General features: G+C 36.3%; 1 protein-coding gene across 1 annotated transcript; it reads right to left on the bottom strand.

The window, feature by feature from the left end:
• Window positions 1-2,055: 2,055 nt before the first annotated feature.
• On the bottom strand, window positions 2,056-19,949 carry sfxn5a (sideroflexin 5a). Its single transcript, XM_084092421.1, has 14 exons — window positions 19,819-19,949; window positions 15,920-15,988; window positions 15,759-15,836; window positions 15,363-15,389; window positions 15,056-15,110; window positions 14,463-14,488; window positions 14,310-14,363; window positions 14,163-14,219; window positions 12,646-12,711; window positions 10,833-10,923; window positions 6,976-7,091; window positions 6,811-6,896; window positions 3,533-3,650; window positions 2,056-2,694 (listed from the first exon to the last, which is right to left on the bottom strand). Exons 1-14 carry the CDS (start codon window positions 19,873-19,875, stop codon window positions 2,617-2,619), a joined length of 978 nt encoding a protein of 325 aa, XP_083948547.1. The 5' UTR covers window positions 19,876-19,949; the 3' UTR covers window positions 2,056-2,616.
• Between the last annotated feature and the right edge of the window lie 284 nt (window positions 19,950-20,233).

Below are 20,233 nucleotides of genomic sequence, written 5' to 3'. Positions count from 1 at the left end.
CACGCTGCTGTGAGCAGTAAGACATACTGTTGCTGTACAATGTAGTATACATGAATTACCTGAAGCAGATCTATACAGGTGGAGCTGGGGAAGGTGGAGGGTTTCTGAAAGTGCACTGTTACAGCAAGTGCTGACCAAGTATTTGAAAGTTGAGCAACGAGCTAATTGGCTACTGATACAGCAGGAAACAATCAGCAGTGCTCTATAGAGAATGATGTGCTTGCAAGCAGTTAAGGACCTATATCAGCCTGCGCCATCTAGTTTCATGACAGAACTTTGAATTTAACAAAGCATCTGATCATAGCGATGTGGATATTTTTGCACAAGCTCTGCAATTCACCGGCATAATGTCGACAGATGATGTAATTAAAATTACACTGTTACGATAGTTTGATTTAAAAGTATATTTGAAACTATAGTTTGAATTAATCCCTTTTCTTTGCATTAAACATGGACACAGTACAGAACGGCTCTTTTGGAATTATCCTGAACATTTTATAAGCATTCATTTCATTTGTCATTGAACGGACATAAACGTCACATCCTTTCGATTTTCCCGGCAAAAACATGAAAGTCATTACATGAAAATTCTTACATATAACCCCTTTAAGTTCAATCTGTAAAACTTAAATTGTTGCTACCATATTTTCTACGGTAAATTTCTGGCAACCACAGCTGCAGGTTTTTTATGATTATTAATATTTTTAGGTAAATTTCACAGATCTTTACAGTGTGAACTGCTTTAAGCACAGTGGTGTAATGGAGAACCTATGGTAGGTAAACAAAAGCTTGTTGATGTAGAGTGCCACTCTAGTGGAACATGCTTGGCTGCTCGCTGCAAGAACTCAGTCTTCTGGGTTAACAAACTATTATTTAAAAAAAAATTGAAAATTGAAAGGATCCAGTTGAAAACTTTCTTATGACAAATTATGAATATATATGACAAGTGCAAGTGACACACTACACAGTGGGTGCATGTTCAACAAGTAACTACACTAACACTGGAACAAAGAAAATGGTATTTTATGAAAAGTATTTTATAAAATTTTTAGATAATTTTTTGTATTGTTTTTTTCTGAAGATGAGAATAGATAAGCCAGACCTGTCTGTCACAGGACAGATCATATTCTCATAGACCTGATTCGGTCATAACTCGATTTTGACAAGATGTTTTGTCTTTACATGGCACTGTACTCACAGGAAATCCAATTTTAATTAGGCAAAACCCCATAAAACCATTTTTATCTTGATTTTGAAATTAAAGCAAAAGCTAACAAAAAGGTAAGAATAAGAATGTTACCCTCATTAATCCGGTTGTGTGCATGTTGTGCAACTGTTTCTGTGTATGGAAGTCTAGCACGGTTAATGATTCTACATGCGGCTTCATGTCATGTCTCTCCTCACTACTGCCCACTGTGATCTGTTCCCGTGACAACCAGGTAGAAAAACACACAGGTCCACTCCCTCACTCTAGCGATGGATCTAACGATAAAATAGAAGTTTACAGGAATCATTTTACAGCCCTGTCAAAGGAACTCAAACACATCCAAATAAAAGAAGATATAATCATCTAAAACCAATAGAACGAATGGATGGAAGAGGAAGAAAGTAAAGCAGGAATTGTAGACTTGTGTGCATTGTTTCCATTCATTAACCATGATAATAATGTTTTCTCGAACAAAGCCAAAAGGCAAAAGCATGTGATTTTATGTACATTTGAGTGCTTGTACTTACTGCATTGAAAGAAATTCTAGATAAAATCAACCTAGTCTTATAAAGTATGTTAGTACTAACTTGTATTAAACAGTTATAGAATAATCTTTCTGTAGCAATAGTGCATATTCTGCTATATATATGTATGTATGTATGTGTATGTGTATATATATATATAATGCTGTCAAATCATTTAGTCGTGATTAATCGCATCTAACATTAAAGGTCTGTGTATATGTGTGTCTATATAATATATACACACATACACACACACATACATTCTTCAGACTAAAGTAGTTGCAGTAGTAAAAAGAGAAAAAAAAAATATGATAATGACAAAAATGTAACAAATAAGGTTTATTAAGTAATATAGATCATAACAGAATATATATTTTATTTATCTTTTTCATAAGTGAACTCATTTTATTTTTTAAATTTCAGTTTACATTCCTATTCATTCTGAGAATGATTTGTGGTTCGTAAAGGAATTATAAGAAAATAACACAAAGGCAGCTGAATTCTGTGTAAACAACATTTTTTCCTAATTACAATACAGTTTAAAATATCAAAACTGGTTATTTATCGTTTTAAGGCAATTACTTTGCAAACATTATAATTACAGGCAGTTTGTGTGAGAAGGCTGATAATTATGTAAAATTGTAAGTAGATCAGAGGGAAATTCAAATATCCTCTATTCGCCACTGCCATGTTCAAGTACAAGTACAAGGCAAGAGGATGATTAGCACTGGTGTGAGTCTGTCTCTGTGTGTGGCTGGGAGAGGATTCACACACAGCAGGAACAATCCAGTGAGACGCAATCAAGATTTGCATTTTTACTGTTCGCATTAGAGTTTTACAGTGAAGGACAAGGACATTAGTTGCTAGGTGTCAAGCATTTACTGGTTAAAGACCCTTGTTGTAGGTCAGGATCTTGCACTCTGTTGCAGCAGAGATCTCTGGCTCTAGCTCTGACACGTGGATCTGAGAGACAGAAAGCAGGTGCAGTCAAAACACTCTTCAGGTCAGCGTTTACAGCTCCATTAATACTTTATTAAAATGCTAATTTATATCTCAATTATATTCATTTAATTCAGCTTCAGCAGGAACAGAAAAACAACACGTATATCAAAAAGCGGTAAGGATAAGGTTGTAAAATAAAATCGCCTCACATATGAATCTGCTGTTTTGATTACGGAGTGTTTTTATTTTTGTACTGACATTAAGATTCAGATCGTTTGGCTACAGTGAGACAACCATTCACAGCAATCGTTAAGTCATTAAGATGTTTAAAATGTTTCATCAAATGAGAATTAAAAGTGTGCCATGTCTTTCCAGCCTCGAGCATTTTTCACAGTCAAAACTGACACTTCTGCCATCATAAAAAGCTAAAATGAAGCAGCGAGCACTGGTAAATATCCAAACCAGGGCCAAAACTTGCAATATTTTGCTCAGAAACAGATGGCAATGAGTGTGTGAGTGTGTGAGGCAGAATCTGAAACAGACATCCTGTGGGGTGTGAAAAGGTGGGGGGGGACAGGAGTGGAGTTTTTTGGGAGCGTTCGTCTGGAACCCTCGGAAAAGTGTAAAGAGGGAGCGAGAGAGTGAGAGGAGAGGAGGAGGGGAGGGGTGGGAGAGGAATAGAAGTAGTTGGCAGCACATATGTCTGCAGTTCAGTAACCATATGGATGAACAGCTTAATAAACACCATTTTAAACCATAACCGTCTTCATGGCAGACAAAGAGAGGGGACGGAGAGAAAGTGAGAGGGAGAGGGAGAGCAAGAGCGGATGGATGGAGGGAGGCGTGTGCGAGTGCTCACCTGACTGTTTTGGGGGAACAGGCTGATGGCAACAGGCAGCGCCAGGCCGAATGCAGAGAGACACACCATGCTATGAACAGGCAGCGCGAGACGAGGGTGCTTCTGCAGTGAAGGGAGCCTAATGCACAAACACCCACAAAAATGCACACGTTATTGGCAGAACACTGAAAATCATGAGCATTCCCGCCATTATCGTTATTGAACTCGCTCGCTGACACTTTGGAACTGCTGTGCCTGATTGGTCTCTGACACCTCCGCCCTTCCCTCCCTGGCCGCAGTGTGTGTGGGGGGTTGTGGGATAGCATGCTCTGCAGGAGTCCTCCAGAGTAGCCCTGTTTTAATGAAGCCAGCGACTGCTTAATGATGACTTCATCAACACATACGCATGATGAGCTTTAATTGGCCACCAGACACTCTCTCTGTGCGCGCATGCTTGTGTGTATGCTAGGGAGAGAAAAGCTGCGGTGAGAAGGATCAAAGTACGTTAAAGACCTTTCATCGTGTCCGTCAACTGCTCTAAATAAATCACTCATCCGTCACACTTACGTGAAGAGGTCAAAGCCAAACTGAAGTGACAGAGCAAACAGTAGTGCTGACTTTACACGAAATATACACATAGGAATTCAATGTTTGCACGACAGCCAGTCTACTCAGATGAATTGATCGGGGTGATGTATCCTTTGCTGCTTATGATATCCGGGACGCACAATATTTATTTTCATGTTACGAACAAGAACCGATAAAATGGGCGAAAAAAATAGTTAAAATGTAAACTAACAGGCTACTAAAAACTAAATTCCATTTTAAATGCTGCAAGTGAACTTAGTATAAAAACTGGATATTCATCTGTAGATTAGCTAAAGATTACATTTAACAGTTTTATTATCCACACTATTGTGTTGCTTTACAGAAGAATTTAATTCTTTGATCATTATCTTCCTTTTTATCATTGTAAAGTTGCTTTGAAACAATCTGTATTTGTACACAACAAAGGTGACTTGACTTGACTTATTAAATTAGTGTTTTGAAGATTAACTTTAAGTGGGTTAGATGGCAAAGGTAATCTCAATGTAAAAATGAGTAAAAATGGCATACACAATTAAATCAATAAAAAAAATTATATAATAAAAAGTCAATATATTTTTGAATAATCTTGAAATGTTACAAATTACTATATTATTTATTGGCAGTCAATCCCTATAACATCAGCATCTGAAAGTAGAAAAGTAAATCATTAATATCCTTTTTTTTCCAACTTGTAATATTTCAACCAACAAATAAGCATTGTAGTAATGAAATATTTGCTTGGTTATGGCTAAAGCTCACTTAAATTTCCTCCAGGTCATTTGATGTGAACCTATTTTCCCTATGGTCCTCCTGGGAAGTTCATATACGACATTTAAGTCACTTTTTTCGGAGTAAGATGGCAGTGTTCCTTCTCTTAATTAACTTCACAAAAATATAGCAATTTTTAACTATACTTCAAGAAAATGAAGAACAAAGAATGCTCATCAGGTGTATTTTGCTTTTTATGTTTTTGACTAATTTATGAAAATAAAAGTACCGTAAACTAGAGATGTTGATTCCATTGATTCCGCAATGTTTCTCACATACACCCAACTAGTAAACTTGGAGCTCAAAGAAAATCCTAAGTTTCTCACTCATAATTCCGACTTTTTTCTGGCATTCATGTGCGCTCAACTCGTAACCACAATATTTCCGACATGACTTGAACGCACCATTAGGCGGTACCTTCATGTAAAAATGCCGTCAATAAAGCCACTGACTGTTCAGCAAAGCAGCTGCCTTCGGACAAAGCAAGAGAAATAGGTGAAAGGTTGAAACGCCCCACATATATCACACAGACTTCTCTCAGCGCTCTAATTAATCAAGGATACCCCTGCCACTCGGTCTCACCCTTAAAGCAGTGACCCTCCTGCATCACTGTTCTTGCTCCATTGAGAGCCAGTGAGGGTGAGCTGACAGTCAGCATAGCAGAGCACAACTCACCATTTACTGCCGCTCACACAGACACACCTACACACACACATAACCGTACACACCTGCGAATCAGAGCAGCAAGAATTTGAGGAGGTTGCAACATAGTCTATCAGTCATAAAACCAAACAAATTCTGTTGAAGAGTCGATCCTATACATGCAATGAGGCCCAGAAGTCACAGAGCAAGCGAAAATGTGCGTTTGCCTTTTATAATTTGATATAAAAGGAATTATATTATCAGCATAGCAATTTGAGTAGTTATAAAACTTTTTTCCCCCATACATTCTAAAACTTCTCTTTAAACGGAAGAAAATCACAGATTTTTAATGTGGACTCCAATGTCACATAGCCTACAGGACAGATAGCCAGACACTATATATGGCAGCCGTCGGTGTATGAATGAGTGAGTGAATGGGTGAATGTGAGGCAATGTAAAGCGCTTTGGTGGCCATAGGTCTGTGAAAGCGCTATATAAATGCAGTCCATTTACCATTTACCATATATATATTTAACCTAAGAGCTAAAATCTCATTCCAAAGTGTCTATGATTTTCTTTCCTCAGGGAAACATAAAGTAGATAAACTACTGTTTAAATGTTTGTGCTCAGTTTCAATTTTTTGAAAGGAGTCTCTTAAGATCACCAAGGCTGTATTTATCATACTGAAAATCCAGTAAAAACAGTAATGTTGTGAAATATTATTACAATTTAAAATAACGGTTTTCTGTTAAAATGTAATTTATTCCATTGATGGCAAAGCTGAATTTTCAGCATCATCACATCATTCTAATATGCTGATTTTCTGAAATAGAAATCTTTTGTAACATTATAAATGTTTTTACAGTCACTTTTTATTCATTTAATGCATCCTTTCTGAATGAAACTATTCATTTCTTTCAACAAAACAAAATTTTGTAGAATGCTGACAGTAGTCGATGTGACCTGTGACTATTTTAACTTTATTTGTATTGAATATTGAAGTTGCAGTATATTTAAGAGCTGTGGTAAAGGGGAAGATTTTAGTGATTGTATGGCTTCAGAAGCATATTGTATGTACCACTGTTAAGGAACTTTTATAAATCATATTTTGAGCATTGACATTTTTTTTGTGCCATTTTGCATTAAATTTGTATGTAAGCTACTCCTTTAAACACATACACAAATGTGTTCACATCAAACTGTGAAATAAAAATATACCAGGACATATGGGTGTGTGAATTCCCGAGGTGATGGAGCTGTAAAAATAACTCTGAAGTCTGAAATACAAGATTTTCTCTGACCTCTCCAGTATGGCCATTACTAAAGGCGGCAGCAGGAGAACAGGCATGGGCAGCACGACACGCGTCAGGGATGTCTCCATCAAAGCCTGAACAAAAAGACATTTTGTTCATTTAGTCATTTGCTAACAACCTTTCCCTTAACACATGCAAAATGTCCATACTCACATGCCTGGCAGCCAGCTTTGAGGTGCCCACCACATTGCCTTTGTCATCCAGTACACTGATGCCCTCTGATAGCTCAGTGTGGCGCATCAGCAAAACATTACACACGTTGGCACTTGCTAAATGAAGGTAGAATTGCAGTTAGAAAACAAAGGGACTTCCATTTGATGCCCAACTTTTCCTTATTTGGATCCAACACAGACAACTGATTATGATTGAAGAGAGGATCGTGTGAACTTGACTCTCTTTGTACCGTCACTATCCCGGATCCGTTTTGAAACAAGAAAACACACACACAAATGTAAGAGGCAGTCAATGGATGAATGTCGCAGTGCATTTTAACTTAGAGGAGAATAATGGTGTAAGCTGTGCAATTTTATTTTTAAATTGTCCTCTAGGCCAGGAGAAATGAGACAAAACTAATATACAGTGAGGAAAATAAGTATTTGAACACCCTGCTATTTTGCAAGTTCTCCCACTTAGAAATCATGGAGGGGTCTGAAATTGTCATCGTAGGTGCATGTCCACTGTGAGAGACATAATCTAAAAAAAAAAATCCAGAAATCACAATGTATGATTTTTTTAACTATTTATTTGTATGATACAGCTGCAAATAAGTATTTGAACACCTGAGAAAATCAATGTTAATATTTGGTACAGTAGCCTTTGTTTGCAATTACAGAGGTCAAACGTTTCCTGTAGTTTTTCACCAGGTTTGCACACACTGCGGGAGGGATTTTGGCCCACTCCTCCACACAGATCTTCTCTAGATCAGTCAGGTTTCTGGGCTGTTGCTGAGAAACACAGAGTTTGAGCTCCCTCCAAAGATTCTTTATTGGGTTTAGGTCTGGAGACTGGCTAGGCCACGCCAGAACCTTGATATGCTTCTTACAGAGCCACTCCTTGGTTATCCTGGCTGTGTGCTTCGGGTCATTGTCATGTTGTCATTGTCATTGTCAAGACCCAGCCTCGACCCATCTTCAATGCTCTAACTGAGGGAAGGAGGTTGTTCCCCAAAATCTTGCAATACATGGCCCCGGTCATCCTCTCCTTAATACAGTGCAGTCGCCCTGTCCCATGTGCAGAAAAACACCCCCAAAGCATGATGCTACCACCCCCATGCTTCACAGTAGGGATGGTGTTCTTGGGATGGTACTCATCATTCTTCTTCCTCCAAACACGTTTAGTGGAATTATGACCAAAAAGTTCTATTTTGGTCTCATCTGACCACATGACTTTCTCCCATGACTCCTCTGGATCATCCAAATGGTCACTGGCAAACTTAAGACGGGCCTTGACATGTGCTGGTTTAAGCAGGGGAACCTTCCGTGCCATGCATGATTTCAAACCATGACGTCTTAGTGTATTACCAACAGTAACCTTGGAAACGGTGGTCCCAGCTCTTTTCAGGTCATTGACCAGCTCCTCCCGTGTAGTTCTGGGCTGATTTCTCACCTTTCTTAGGATCATTGAGACCCCACGAGGTGAGATCTTGCATGGAGCCCCAGTCCGAGGGAGATTGACAGTCATGTTTAGCTTCTTCCATTTTCTAATGATTGCTCCAACAGTGGACCTTTTTTCACCAAGCTGCTTGGCAATTTCCCCGTAGCCCTTTCCAGCCTTGTGGAGGTGTACAATTTTGTCTCTAGTGTCTTTGGACAGCTCTTTGGTCTTGGCCATGTTAGTAGTTGGATTCTTACTGATTGTATGGGGTGGACAGGTGTCTTTATGCAGCTAACGACCTCAAACAGGTGCATCTAATTTAGGATAATAAATGGAGTGGAGGTGGACATTTTAAAGGCAGACTAACAGGTCTTAGAGGGTCAGAATTCTAGCTGATAGACAGGTGTTCAAATACTTATTTGCAGCTGTGTCATACAAATAAATAGTTAAAAAATCATATATTGTGATTTCTGGATTTTTTTTATTTAGATTATGTCTCTCACAGTGCACAGACATGCACCTACGATGACAATTTCAGACCCCTCCATGATTTCCAAGTGGGAGAACTTGCAAAATAGCAGGGTGTTCAAATACTTATTTTCCTCACTGTACCTAATTATCTTTCAGAATATATCCATTCAATTAGAAGAAAGCTTCTATAAAGTGGGGCCATAGAAAAAAATAGTAAGGGGTAAGCTGTGTCACGTGAAGGGAAAGTTAAATCACTGGGGAAGACATTAACAATTTCCATTTGAAATAAAAAATATAAACATAAGTCCTTATTTAACAGAAGACAACTTACCATTTACAGCCACACATCAGTCAACATGAACTAACAATGAAAAATATTTCCAAAGCATTTATTAATCTCAGATAATGTTAATCTCAACATTTAATAATACATTTTTAAAATCAAAAGTTGTTTCTGTTAACATTAGTTAATGAACCTGGACCAACACATTGGGGTAGATTGGGGGTGACACATCTTACCCCACTGCTAAATACTATAGAACTAACAGGACAAATTAGAGTACTAATAATCTGTTAGAGAGTCACCGCCTGTGAATATTGAAATAAAAGCAATCAAAACTGGAAAACATTCTTGATCTGGAACGTCTGCGTTAAGAGGGGTTAACTGGATATAAAACAAATAGTTTCATATGGTCATGTCAAAGTGCGCACATGAATTACAAGCGTAAAAATGATTAGAATAATGATTTACTTTCTGGCATTATCATCTGTGGCATGTGGTGAGATTGGTGTGGGTGTGTGTGTGAACAGAGAAATAAAGAGAGCCTGAAGCATTTTTAATTTACAGACCTTGTGTTGTGAGTTATCAGTGTTCAGTGCTGCAGTGTTGTGGGGCTGAGTTAATTGGCTGAGTAAATAGCTATTCACCTCTGAGGGGTTCAGACCCAGGCCAATTAACCACACACACACACACACACACAGAGAGGGAGAGAATCAAAAATGGATAACAGTGAAAAACATATGCATACTAAATTTTACAAAGGAAGTCCTGCTTTAGGTCACCATATAGATGCCAAAAATCATTATAAACTGTCTTTATATAGGCGCTGATTCCAAGTGTGTCATTTTGAGGTTAAGAAAAATGATAAACGAATGCTGTTTTGCATAAAATGTATATAATTGTGAACGCAAAAAACGAAGCAAAATAAAATCCAAGGCAAATTTGTTTCCACTGCGTTTCATTAGCTGTGTTTGATTGCCTTTTATAACTAAACACTGAAAAACAACAACAACATGGCGGCCTGGAGACAGGGAGCCCAGTGCTAACACAGAGAGCACTTTAGGCCTAATTAACCAATTAGAGAGCGGCAGCCGAGAGCTAACAAGGTCCCGTTACTCCAGTCCAGAGAGGTGAGGGGGGAACCTGCTGATTTAATTAAAGGGGTGGGGTGGGGGACGAAAACAATTTAATTACAGCCAAGGATCCCCAAGGCATTGTGGGACAGTCTCCCTCAGCCCCTCTGGACCTGTTTGAGCCTCAGCACGCTAATGGAACACTGAGATAACATTTCAGTAGCGTCCCCCTCTGACAACAGGATCAGTCAAAACACAACATGAGAACAAACAACAATAAACAAACGCTCGAGGTTTAATGAAAGTCTGAGCCAATGCTCATTTAGAAATTGAGTGTCATTACAAATGCAAAGACGTGCGCTTTCAGACAGCAAAAGAGCTGATAGAAAACGGCATGCATTAATTAATATCGTATATTACTGAATCAATCATTTTATGTTTTACTAATCAGCAGTTTAGCAAGACCACATGACAGGAAGCCGTTGCTTGATTTCTGTCATAAATACATAAGGGCAGAGTAAGTGGTGCGGGAAATCAAGCTCACATTAATCGCTAACACGTACATAAGTACACTCTCGCACACATGCACATACCAACGGCAGGGAACGGGATGAACCTCTGGACCAGGATTCTTGTAGCCGGACTGAAATGCTCAGCTTTCTTAATAAGAATATTCAGCCCCACCTGTGCACATAATTTCATTTAATTTTAGTATTTTTATTTAAAAAATGTCATTAACATGATAAATGTTTACATTTGTAGTTTTGGGTCAGTAAGATTTTTTTTAGTAAAAAAAAGAATAAAAAAGAATAAAATGTTATTCAGCAGAGGCATAAAAACTGATCAAAAGTGAGAGTAATAACTTTTATAGTGTTACAAAAGATTTCCATTTCAAATAAATGCTGTTCTTCTGACCTCTCTATTCATAAAAGAGACCTTAAAATGTACCACAAAAATATTAAGAACACTAATATATTATTATTATTATTACTAATTAATACTATTACAACATTGACAATAATAATAATAATAATAATAATAAATGTTTCTTGAGCAACAAATTATCATATTAGTTTTAGACACCGAAGACTGGAGTAATGATTTGCATCACAGGAATTAATTACATTTTAAAATATATGAAAATGATAAATTATCTATTTTAAAATTAATTGTAAAAATATTTGACAATGTTACTGTTCTACTGATTTTTAATCAAATAAATGCAGCCTGGGTTAGCATAACAATTTTACAAAAACACATATACACACATATACATACATATACATATATATATATATATATATTTATATATATATATATATATATATATATATGTATATGTGTGTATATATATATATATATACACACATATACATATATATATATATATATATATATATGTATATGTGTGTGTGTATATATATATATATATATATATATATGTATGTATATGTGTGTGTATATATATATATATATATATATATATATATATATATATATATATGTATATGTGTGTGTATATATATATGTTAAAAAAAATCTTACCAACCCCAAACTTTTGAACTGTGGTGTGTATATATTTTTTTATTAGAAAACATATATATATATATTTTTTTTTTAAATGAATTCGAATTTGAGTGCCCATGAACACAACAGCTTTCACATAAAAAAGCTGTGCCACAGCTCCGAACTGAATTGTTTTTTCATGTCTTCAAATTTAAACTCAACTGAAAAACAGAAACATGTGCCTAGTGAAACAATGAAAACTTACATTAATCTAATATGGCAAATATTACACGTGAAGTCAAAGACGTTATGGTGACAATGAATACACATTTGTTTTCATAGTGACCTTAAAAAACTCCCAGTGGGCTTTATGACAGGTCACGACAGGCTATGCTAAGTTGTTTCTGGTCTCGCCTTGTGAGTCTCTGGTCATCTCTGAGAGCCCGTCTAACAAACATCTGAGAACACATCGCTTCCCTTCTCAGCAGGGGTGTTCAGAGGGATTGTAGTTTTAATTAGTGCCCCCCTCCCGCATTTCTCACAGGCATGGGGCCATTTGTAGTTGTCGTCACCATGGTTCTGCTTGTCATGCCCCTGGGCATCAAACTGCCACCCAGCAGGGCAGCTAATTGGCTCTAGAGGACACATGGGCGTGACTAGAAGGATATGCAATTCAGCAAAGTGAAATACAGCATAGGGCTCTGTGTGCCTATATGTGATGCTATTAGACTCCATTAGTTTGCTTATTAAAATTAAATTCACATAGTACCAGAAAAGTCACAGATAACATTATTCTCTGTTAGCGTGAAATGGCAATTCAAAATTTAAGGATTAAAAGAGAATTCTTTCTACACATCAAATTACATAATACAATTTTGTGTAGCAGACATGTGAACTCACTGCAATAGTAACTGCACTGCTGACTGCACCAAGATAACCCTGGAAAAATGTAGACATTGGTGTGGGCTGAAAACAAACAAAAAATATAAATTAATAAAAAAGTGAATTAATATGGCATTTTTGGTAACACTTTCCATGAAGCCTGTATTTATAATGCATTATAAGTGTACCCTTACGGCATTATAACGCATGAATAATGCCTTACAGAAAAAAGAAAAAAAAACGAGTATCACAGAGCATCACTTTACAATAAGGTCTAATTTGTTAAAGTAAATGCAAGTAAATTAAAAATAAAGTAATTTTACAGCATTTATTACCTTTTTTTAATGTTAGTTAATAAAAATAGAATTGTTGATCACAGTTCACAGTTTGTTAACTGATGTTAACATACAAATTTTGATTTGAAAATGTCTTAGTAAATGTATAAATTGACAAAGTAAGTTTTGTTCAACATTAGATCATGTTAACTAATGTAACTTAACATTAACAAATGAAATCTTATTGTAAAGTATTACAAAAAAACATACATGTTGTATCATATCATGAATTGTAACAACAGCTATAATACCTTTTAATTACATATGGGCTATAACTTGCAATGCCAAGATGTGAGACTTACAACACATTATAACTATGGGAACTATAATCCATTATAATTTAAGTGGATATAACATGGTGTTCAATGTGTATTTTATATTATCTTACTCCTAAAAGTTATAACCACAAGTATTATTATGTATTATAAGAGTTTTTACGATTATTCATAAGATGATACAACATAGTATAATTTGCATTTTAGTACTTCCAGTTCCAAAGATCTGAAGTCAATGGGTTTTTTGAATGGGCGTTAGGTTAAATATCTGAAATAAGGTCTGTGGGTAAACAATCTGAAGACATTTTCATGTTTTATTCTATGACATAAAATACATCCATAATACCACCTTGTGATTTTTTTAATGCTCATAATTTTTATACTGTGTTGCTAACAGTGGTTAACTGGGGTTGCTGAGGACAAGTTGAACAGGTAAACTCATCCACTCGCTAGTCCGCTTTCACAGTCTCGGTGTGTTTAATAATCACGCTTTTGCAAACTATTCTTCCTCAAACTTTAAGGGAAAATGTTCTTTTTTAATTAAGACTGAAAGAGTCTTCAGAAGCTTAATGGTGGTGACGTTGAAGTCATGTGACAGTGGTACAGTTCCTTTATAGCCTACTTTTAGCTTTTTACTTGTATTTAGGCCTCAAAAAGTTGTGTTCATATGTGAAGAATATTATGATGAACAAAATGAGTAAGAATCAAACTTATTTTCTGCAATAATCTAAAAACCAATGTAAAAATCCTGTATTGGTTTTGTCGAGGGAACCAGGGTGATGCTAACTTATGGGTTGGCCTACAAAAATATATTATCTCTGCAGCACTCGTTTAAATGCTTTTTAATAACTTTAGTTTGCCTGTGAACATAAAATATGCCATGTCATCATATGTACTGGTCAAAATTACATTAGTTACACCATACCTTAGTTGCATTACGGTTGCAGTAGTTGACACAGGCGTTGTGACTCTGGTTCAGCCACTGTGAGAAACAGTGAGAATGAGTTCATAGCAAAGCGAGCTTGAGGTTAAAGTCAAGCATAAAGACCAGAAAAACACATGTGTACCACACCTGCCAGAAGATGGTGGAAGCAAATGTCTGATTGGGTAAAAGAAGTCCCACAACCTATAAATGGAGGAGTGAGTGATTTGACATTGATTTAATGTTAACATTTGGTGACCAAGACAAGGAAATGTTTAAAAAAAAATTTCCACATCGACCTACCACTGGAGTACCAAAGGGGACAAAACCTGAAAGAAAGAGGAAAAACATGTGCCAACACAAAGAATAGGAAGGAGGTGATTTCAGGAGAAAAAAATAATCCTTGATTCAATAATGGAATAACACTAAGAATGTAATTTTGACATTTGAATATGCTGGATCAGGCCGCAAAAGTACATTTCAAGTCATGTTTGGTTTAATAGTCAGAATTATAGTCTCTCATATGACATTATGACATTATTACTGACCTTTAACAGATTAACAAAATCCTCATTACTCATAAAAGATAGCATTGTTCAGAGGTAGCCATCATAATTGTCAGGCAGGTCTCTCCCTATCTGTTCTCCCTTTAAATAGTAGTGTTAAGAGAAGACTAAAATACTCCTATTTCTGAGTGGCCCAACAACACTTCCAGACAGCAGGAGGGAGAGGGTTTAATCAGAGCCCAGCTGAGTGTGACCTTTGCCAACAGATCGGTCCAGAGAGACCCCCTACCACCAAGCTCTAGTCTCCAGAGCTGGTAACAAGCAGAAAACTGCCTACCACCCATGACACAGACACACACACACACACGGAAAACACACTCACACCCTTACCTGACATGCGAAAGGGCATGGGGATCTTCTCTCCTGTGTCTGGATGGATGATGGCCTGAGGACATAATGAATCCACAGACAGCAGACAGGATGAAGAGGAGAAAACGAGAGAGAATAAGAGGTGAGAGCGGACTGATGGGAGAATTACCATGCTGAGGTTCTCCGCAATTCTCCTCTCATTACACCACTATTCAGAACCACAGCTTGCGAGTGTGTGTCACACTGCGCACGAAGATGTTGAGTGATTTGAGCAGGTTCTTTCATCATAAGAACCTGTAAAAAGGCTTTCAACGCTGTTCACACTCACCTGTTTAATCTTCTGTGCTTCCCAAAGCTATGCGAAAAACAGAGAGAAACATGCATTCCACATACATGAAACATTCTTTACAACTGAATTGTCAAATTCTGATAATTTGATGTCTTCTATTCTGCTTACATTCTCATTAGCTAGACACACTCTTTAAATACACTCTTTAATTGGCATATATGGCTCCATGAATAGCCTTTTACATCCATGGAACCTTTTCATTCTTCATAGTGATTATTAAAATGTTCTTCACATAAGAAAAACATGGTTCTTTTAAGATCTGTTTGCTGAAAGGATCTTTGGGAAATCTAAAATAGTTCTGTGGGATCACTGTGAAAACCCCCGTTGTTTTTAGGAGTGTACCAGAAATGTACTTTTAATGGGCCCCAAACTTACCTGTACATTAGTCACACCCAGAGGCAGAGTTCCATTTTTGAACTGATCCAGAAGTTTCATACATTCATTTAAATGTTTCTAAAATAAAAAAAGAGAAAACAGCATTCACAGATAAACTATCAAATCAATTGAAGCTTACATTTCAGGAGACTCTCGCTTACCTCTGAAACAAAGAGCGTTCGAGGGTCGATCACATTCAAGAAGTGTCTTAATCTGCCAGAAAATGAACCCTGAAGTAACAAAGAAACATTAAGAAATTAACCAATAAAATGCACTCCATTAACATGTTGGGAGTTTCAAAACACTCTCATGGCAATTCAGAACTACATTTTGGTGAACTGGTGCCTAATTCACATACATTTTTCATACAATCTGCTTTTGCTCCCCTAAAGATTAGGTTTAGGGGTGGACCTTCATGCTTGCTTTTCCCTAAAAATCAAGGGTTTTCATACGAATCACATGGAACGGATTTGTACGAAATTGTCACCTTGTAAAATAGTTCAGTTTTCTCATATAAATCAGTAACAAGTTAAAGGCTTATAGATTTTAAAGATCTTAAAAGTTGAGAGAATGCAATAAAAGAAGTAAAATCATCATAAAACCCCACTTGTCCAAACAATATTAATTCCACCTAATTAGATCTTATATAATTTAGAAGTTAAACATCTGCAGTGCAGTGTGCAGTGCATACCTGGTTTGTTAAGAGGGTCCATTGTTTTTAGTTTAAAAATGCAATAGAGATAAATGCAGAATAGGAAAAGTAAGACAATTTTGTATTTTATATGTCTTCCTTTTTACTGAGTATAGTGTAGTGGAGCTATTTAACTGTTTAAAATGGCATTGTTTGATAATCTAAGCCATTTGGCTTCATATTTTAAAACGTCAATGACAAATAATCAGATATTTGTCTCAGCTCACTTGCACTAACCCTATAACTACCATATCTTATAAACTAAACTATCTTGTATTATTTGTTGGTTAATTTTAAGCTTGTGATTGTTTAGACTGATTTGTTTATTTATTTTATTGTGTAAAAAAAAAAAAAAAAAAAAAAAAAACTGATTCCCCCCTAAAGAATCAAATGAATTCTACAAATATTACAGGCAACTCATCTTGAGGGGCAGGTTTGTGTGGAACAAGAACAGTTCTCCCGAGAATAATTGGCATGATTATTATTAATAATCATATGTTCACAATTTCTTTAAATTATTCAACAAATTATTTCTGAGGTCCCAGAAACTTTCTCCAGACGCGGGAGTCAGCTGCTGATGCAGACTCCGACACCAGGGCCGAACCAGTTGTTTTCGCACGCCAGGTGTGTCCGCCTCATTATGCGTGCGCACAAACTGCTGCTGGCTGATCTGTGGACCTAAAAAAACTTCTTCCAATGCAATTAAAATGTTCAAATGTGTGTGAGAGAGAAAGATTTCAAAGCAGCACGCAACATATTCTCTGTTTATCACATCTAACAGGCGGCCCTTTACACATATGAAGGACGGTAGCGCTAGAGCTATAACAGCAGATGTGAATCATCTGTATTAAATAAATCAATGAATAAATAAATTACCTCTCAATTCCTCTTCCTCTGAGGTTAAAGTTATTGAATCACTAATGCATATAAAATGGCTTAAATTGTTTTTTGTCGCAGTGAATGTTCGAGTTTCCACATGTTTTAATAGAGTAGTGTTGCTAATGAACTTGCTTTGGCAAAAAAAACAGTTGACGATGCTTTATCTCTTCATATTTGATGCTGAAGCTTGAAAATAATTAATTGAGGCCGGGGTTTGAATTATAAGGGTCTGGGGCCTGACCTCAAGTAAAACTTAACTACTAAAGACTGTCAAGAAAAATAAAAAGTTTGCAAAGGGTCTCTAAATATGTAGTTTTTACATACAAGTAATATATAAGTAATTTATATATATTTACAAAAAAAGTAACTCTGAAAAAAGTAATCTGATTACGTAACTCATGTTACTTATAATGCGTATACTATAAATATAGTAACGCAAGTTATAATATTAATCAGATTACTATTTTCAAAAGTGAGCATGCATTTACTCACCTCACTTGCACAAAAACAGATTCAGTATTCCTCAAAATTAATAAAAACTGTAAAATGCAAACTCAGAATATTACACAAAACCTGCAATTAAATGTTAAATAACACAATTTGTGTACTCTATGTATTTAAATTCACTTTATTAACCAATGTATTTGCCTCTGACCTTCGATGATCCAATTCAACCATACTAAAATAAACAGATATAAGATATATGTTTATAAGATAAACATCACATTTGTGTTTCTTTTTTTCTTTTCATTGCTTAAGTAAGAGTGTTGAACTTTCTTCTCCTGCCTCCTATTCTTTTGCAATTCAGAATGACAGAACCGCTGAAAGGTTTGTTTGAGCTGCGCCCTTTTATATTGTTATTAAAAAACAAACAAGCAAGCCCCATGAAAAATTCATGCAAAAGTAACATTACTTTTCATAAAAAGTAACTAAGCAACAGTTTGTTACTTTTGTAAGTAACTCAATATTGTAACGCATTACTTTTAAAAATAACTTTCCCCAACACTGTGTGTGTGTGTGTGTGTGTGTGTGTGTGTGTGTGTGTGTATGTACACTTAGTGTATATATAGTGTATATACTATATATACTTTTGTGGCTATGTTTTGTTGAAGATAGGCCTATATATAACATAGCCAGTAGTCACACCAGTTAGATTACAAGTTAATCAGGGCATACTAGACAGACCTTACGAACAGGCGCCAGCTGCATAAACATAACCACTAAGTTATACTGTGTCTTAATTCCTAAATTCCTATTTTCATGGAATATTGTAGTATTTATTATAAAATATTTAACTATAGAACATTATTTTTGCAAAACTCATTTATCCTCGTAATGTTTAATCAAAAACAACTTTCCCTCCCTCTAGCAGCGACATCTCTTCTCCTCTCTGATGACGTTTTTATTGGCGCGAGGGCGGGACAACCTGTCACTCACATGACATCACAGCAATATCAAACAACAAAGATCCGATCGATTCCCAATAGACAAAACCAAGTCCTGCACTACATTTTTTCCTAGTTCGAAAAGCCGTTTCACTCGGATATAGCCTGCTACGTCACAATACAATCTTAAAAATAAAGGTTATTTACTGGCATCAATGGTTCAATGGAACCTTTCCATTCCACAAAATATTCTTTATAGTGGAAAAAGGTTCTTTAGATTATTATAATGCTTTTCACACTAAGAAAAAAAGTGCACTTTTAAGAACTGTTCACAGAAAGTTTTTTGGGGGAAACAAAAATTATTCTTCAATGGCATCGCTGCGAAACCCCGCTTTTGGAAGCATTATTTAGTTAGAGTAGGGAAGAAAATACTAATTTCGTGCCGAGCAGTTAACCGCGGTCACGGTGTAACTTAATCAGTCTTACTTTCCAGATTTAAACTAACTTAGATTAAAATATTTTTTACGTAACTGACCTTAAAAAGTTATGAACAGTTTTGAAGAAAAAATGATGACTAACTTAAGCAGTTCATAAGACTAGTCTAAGCAGTTCATGCAGCCGGCCACTTAAATCTGGTAAGCCTTATGAAGTAACCATAGCAACAGCATGTACCATCATTATTTATCACAAGTTGTACAAATTGTAGCTATATGGCATTTTGGGCTGACCCATTGTTTGAGGTTATACTATTGTATTTGACTTATTCTAGGCAACAACATCAATATTTAACACATTTTGCAAAGTAGTTATGTTACCAACAGAGGTCACTGTTAATGCGACTGAACCAGAGTGTGAGGGAGGCAGGCGGAACAGGGAAACACTGCAGAGCACTGTTTGGTCTTGTTTTGATTTGGTTTGGTTTAGCGAGTAAAGTAAACGGCAGCTCATTCGAGCAGCAAAATGCGATTCCTCTAAATAAACAATTCACTTGAAACATTCTGTCTCCAAACCCGTCTGCAGTGAGCCTGAAGAAATCCACCAGATACAAAAACACAAAGGTCTCACATTCGTAACGTTATATGAACTGGGTCCGGTTGTTATTTACCTGATCAAACCGAGACTCGCCGAGTCTAAACGGAGGGTACACAGTCGATTTAGGCATGGCAGATTTTGCAAACTAGAGTAACTGTAACGTTAGACTTCCCTCAGAGTGGGCGAGTCATCGGTATCGATGCATTTTGGGTAATGTCGTTTTCTAACAGGTCAAAGGAAGCTTGTTTCCGCCACAGAATAAAAAATTAAAAAGATAATTGTGACTTTTTTTTAAAATCTAAATTTAATTTCAATTTACATTTCTGCAATTGTGAGTTATAAAATCAGAATGAGTGACACGCAATTCTAAGGAGAAAAAAGTCAGGGTTTTTTTACAGTGGCAAAAACAAGCCTCCATAGATGGATGACGTTTGAAGAGTAGTTTTAAGATTTGTCATAAACGTCAGTAAAACATTGCTTTTCTTTTA

This window comes from Abramis brama, assembly GCF_963993115.1.
Source record: "Abramis brama genome assembly, chromosome: 19".
NCBI lineage: Eukaryota > Metazoa > Chordata > Actinopteri > Cypriniformes > Leuciscidae > Abramis > Abramis brama.
This window is presented reverse-complemented; position numbering and strand designations above follow the sequence as displayed.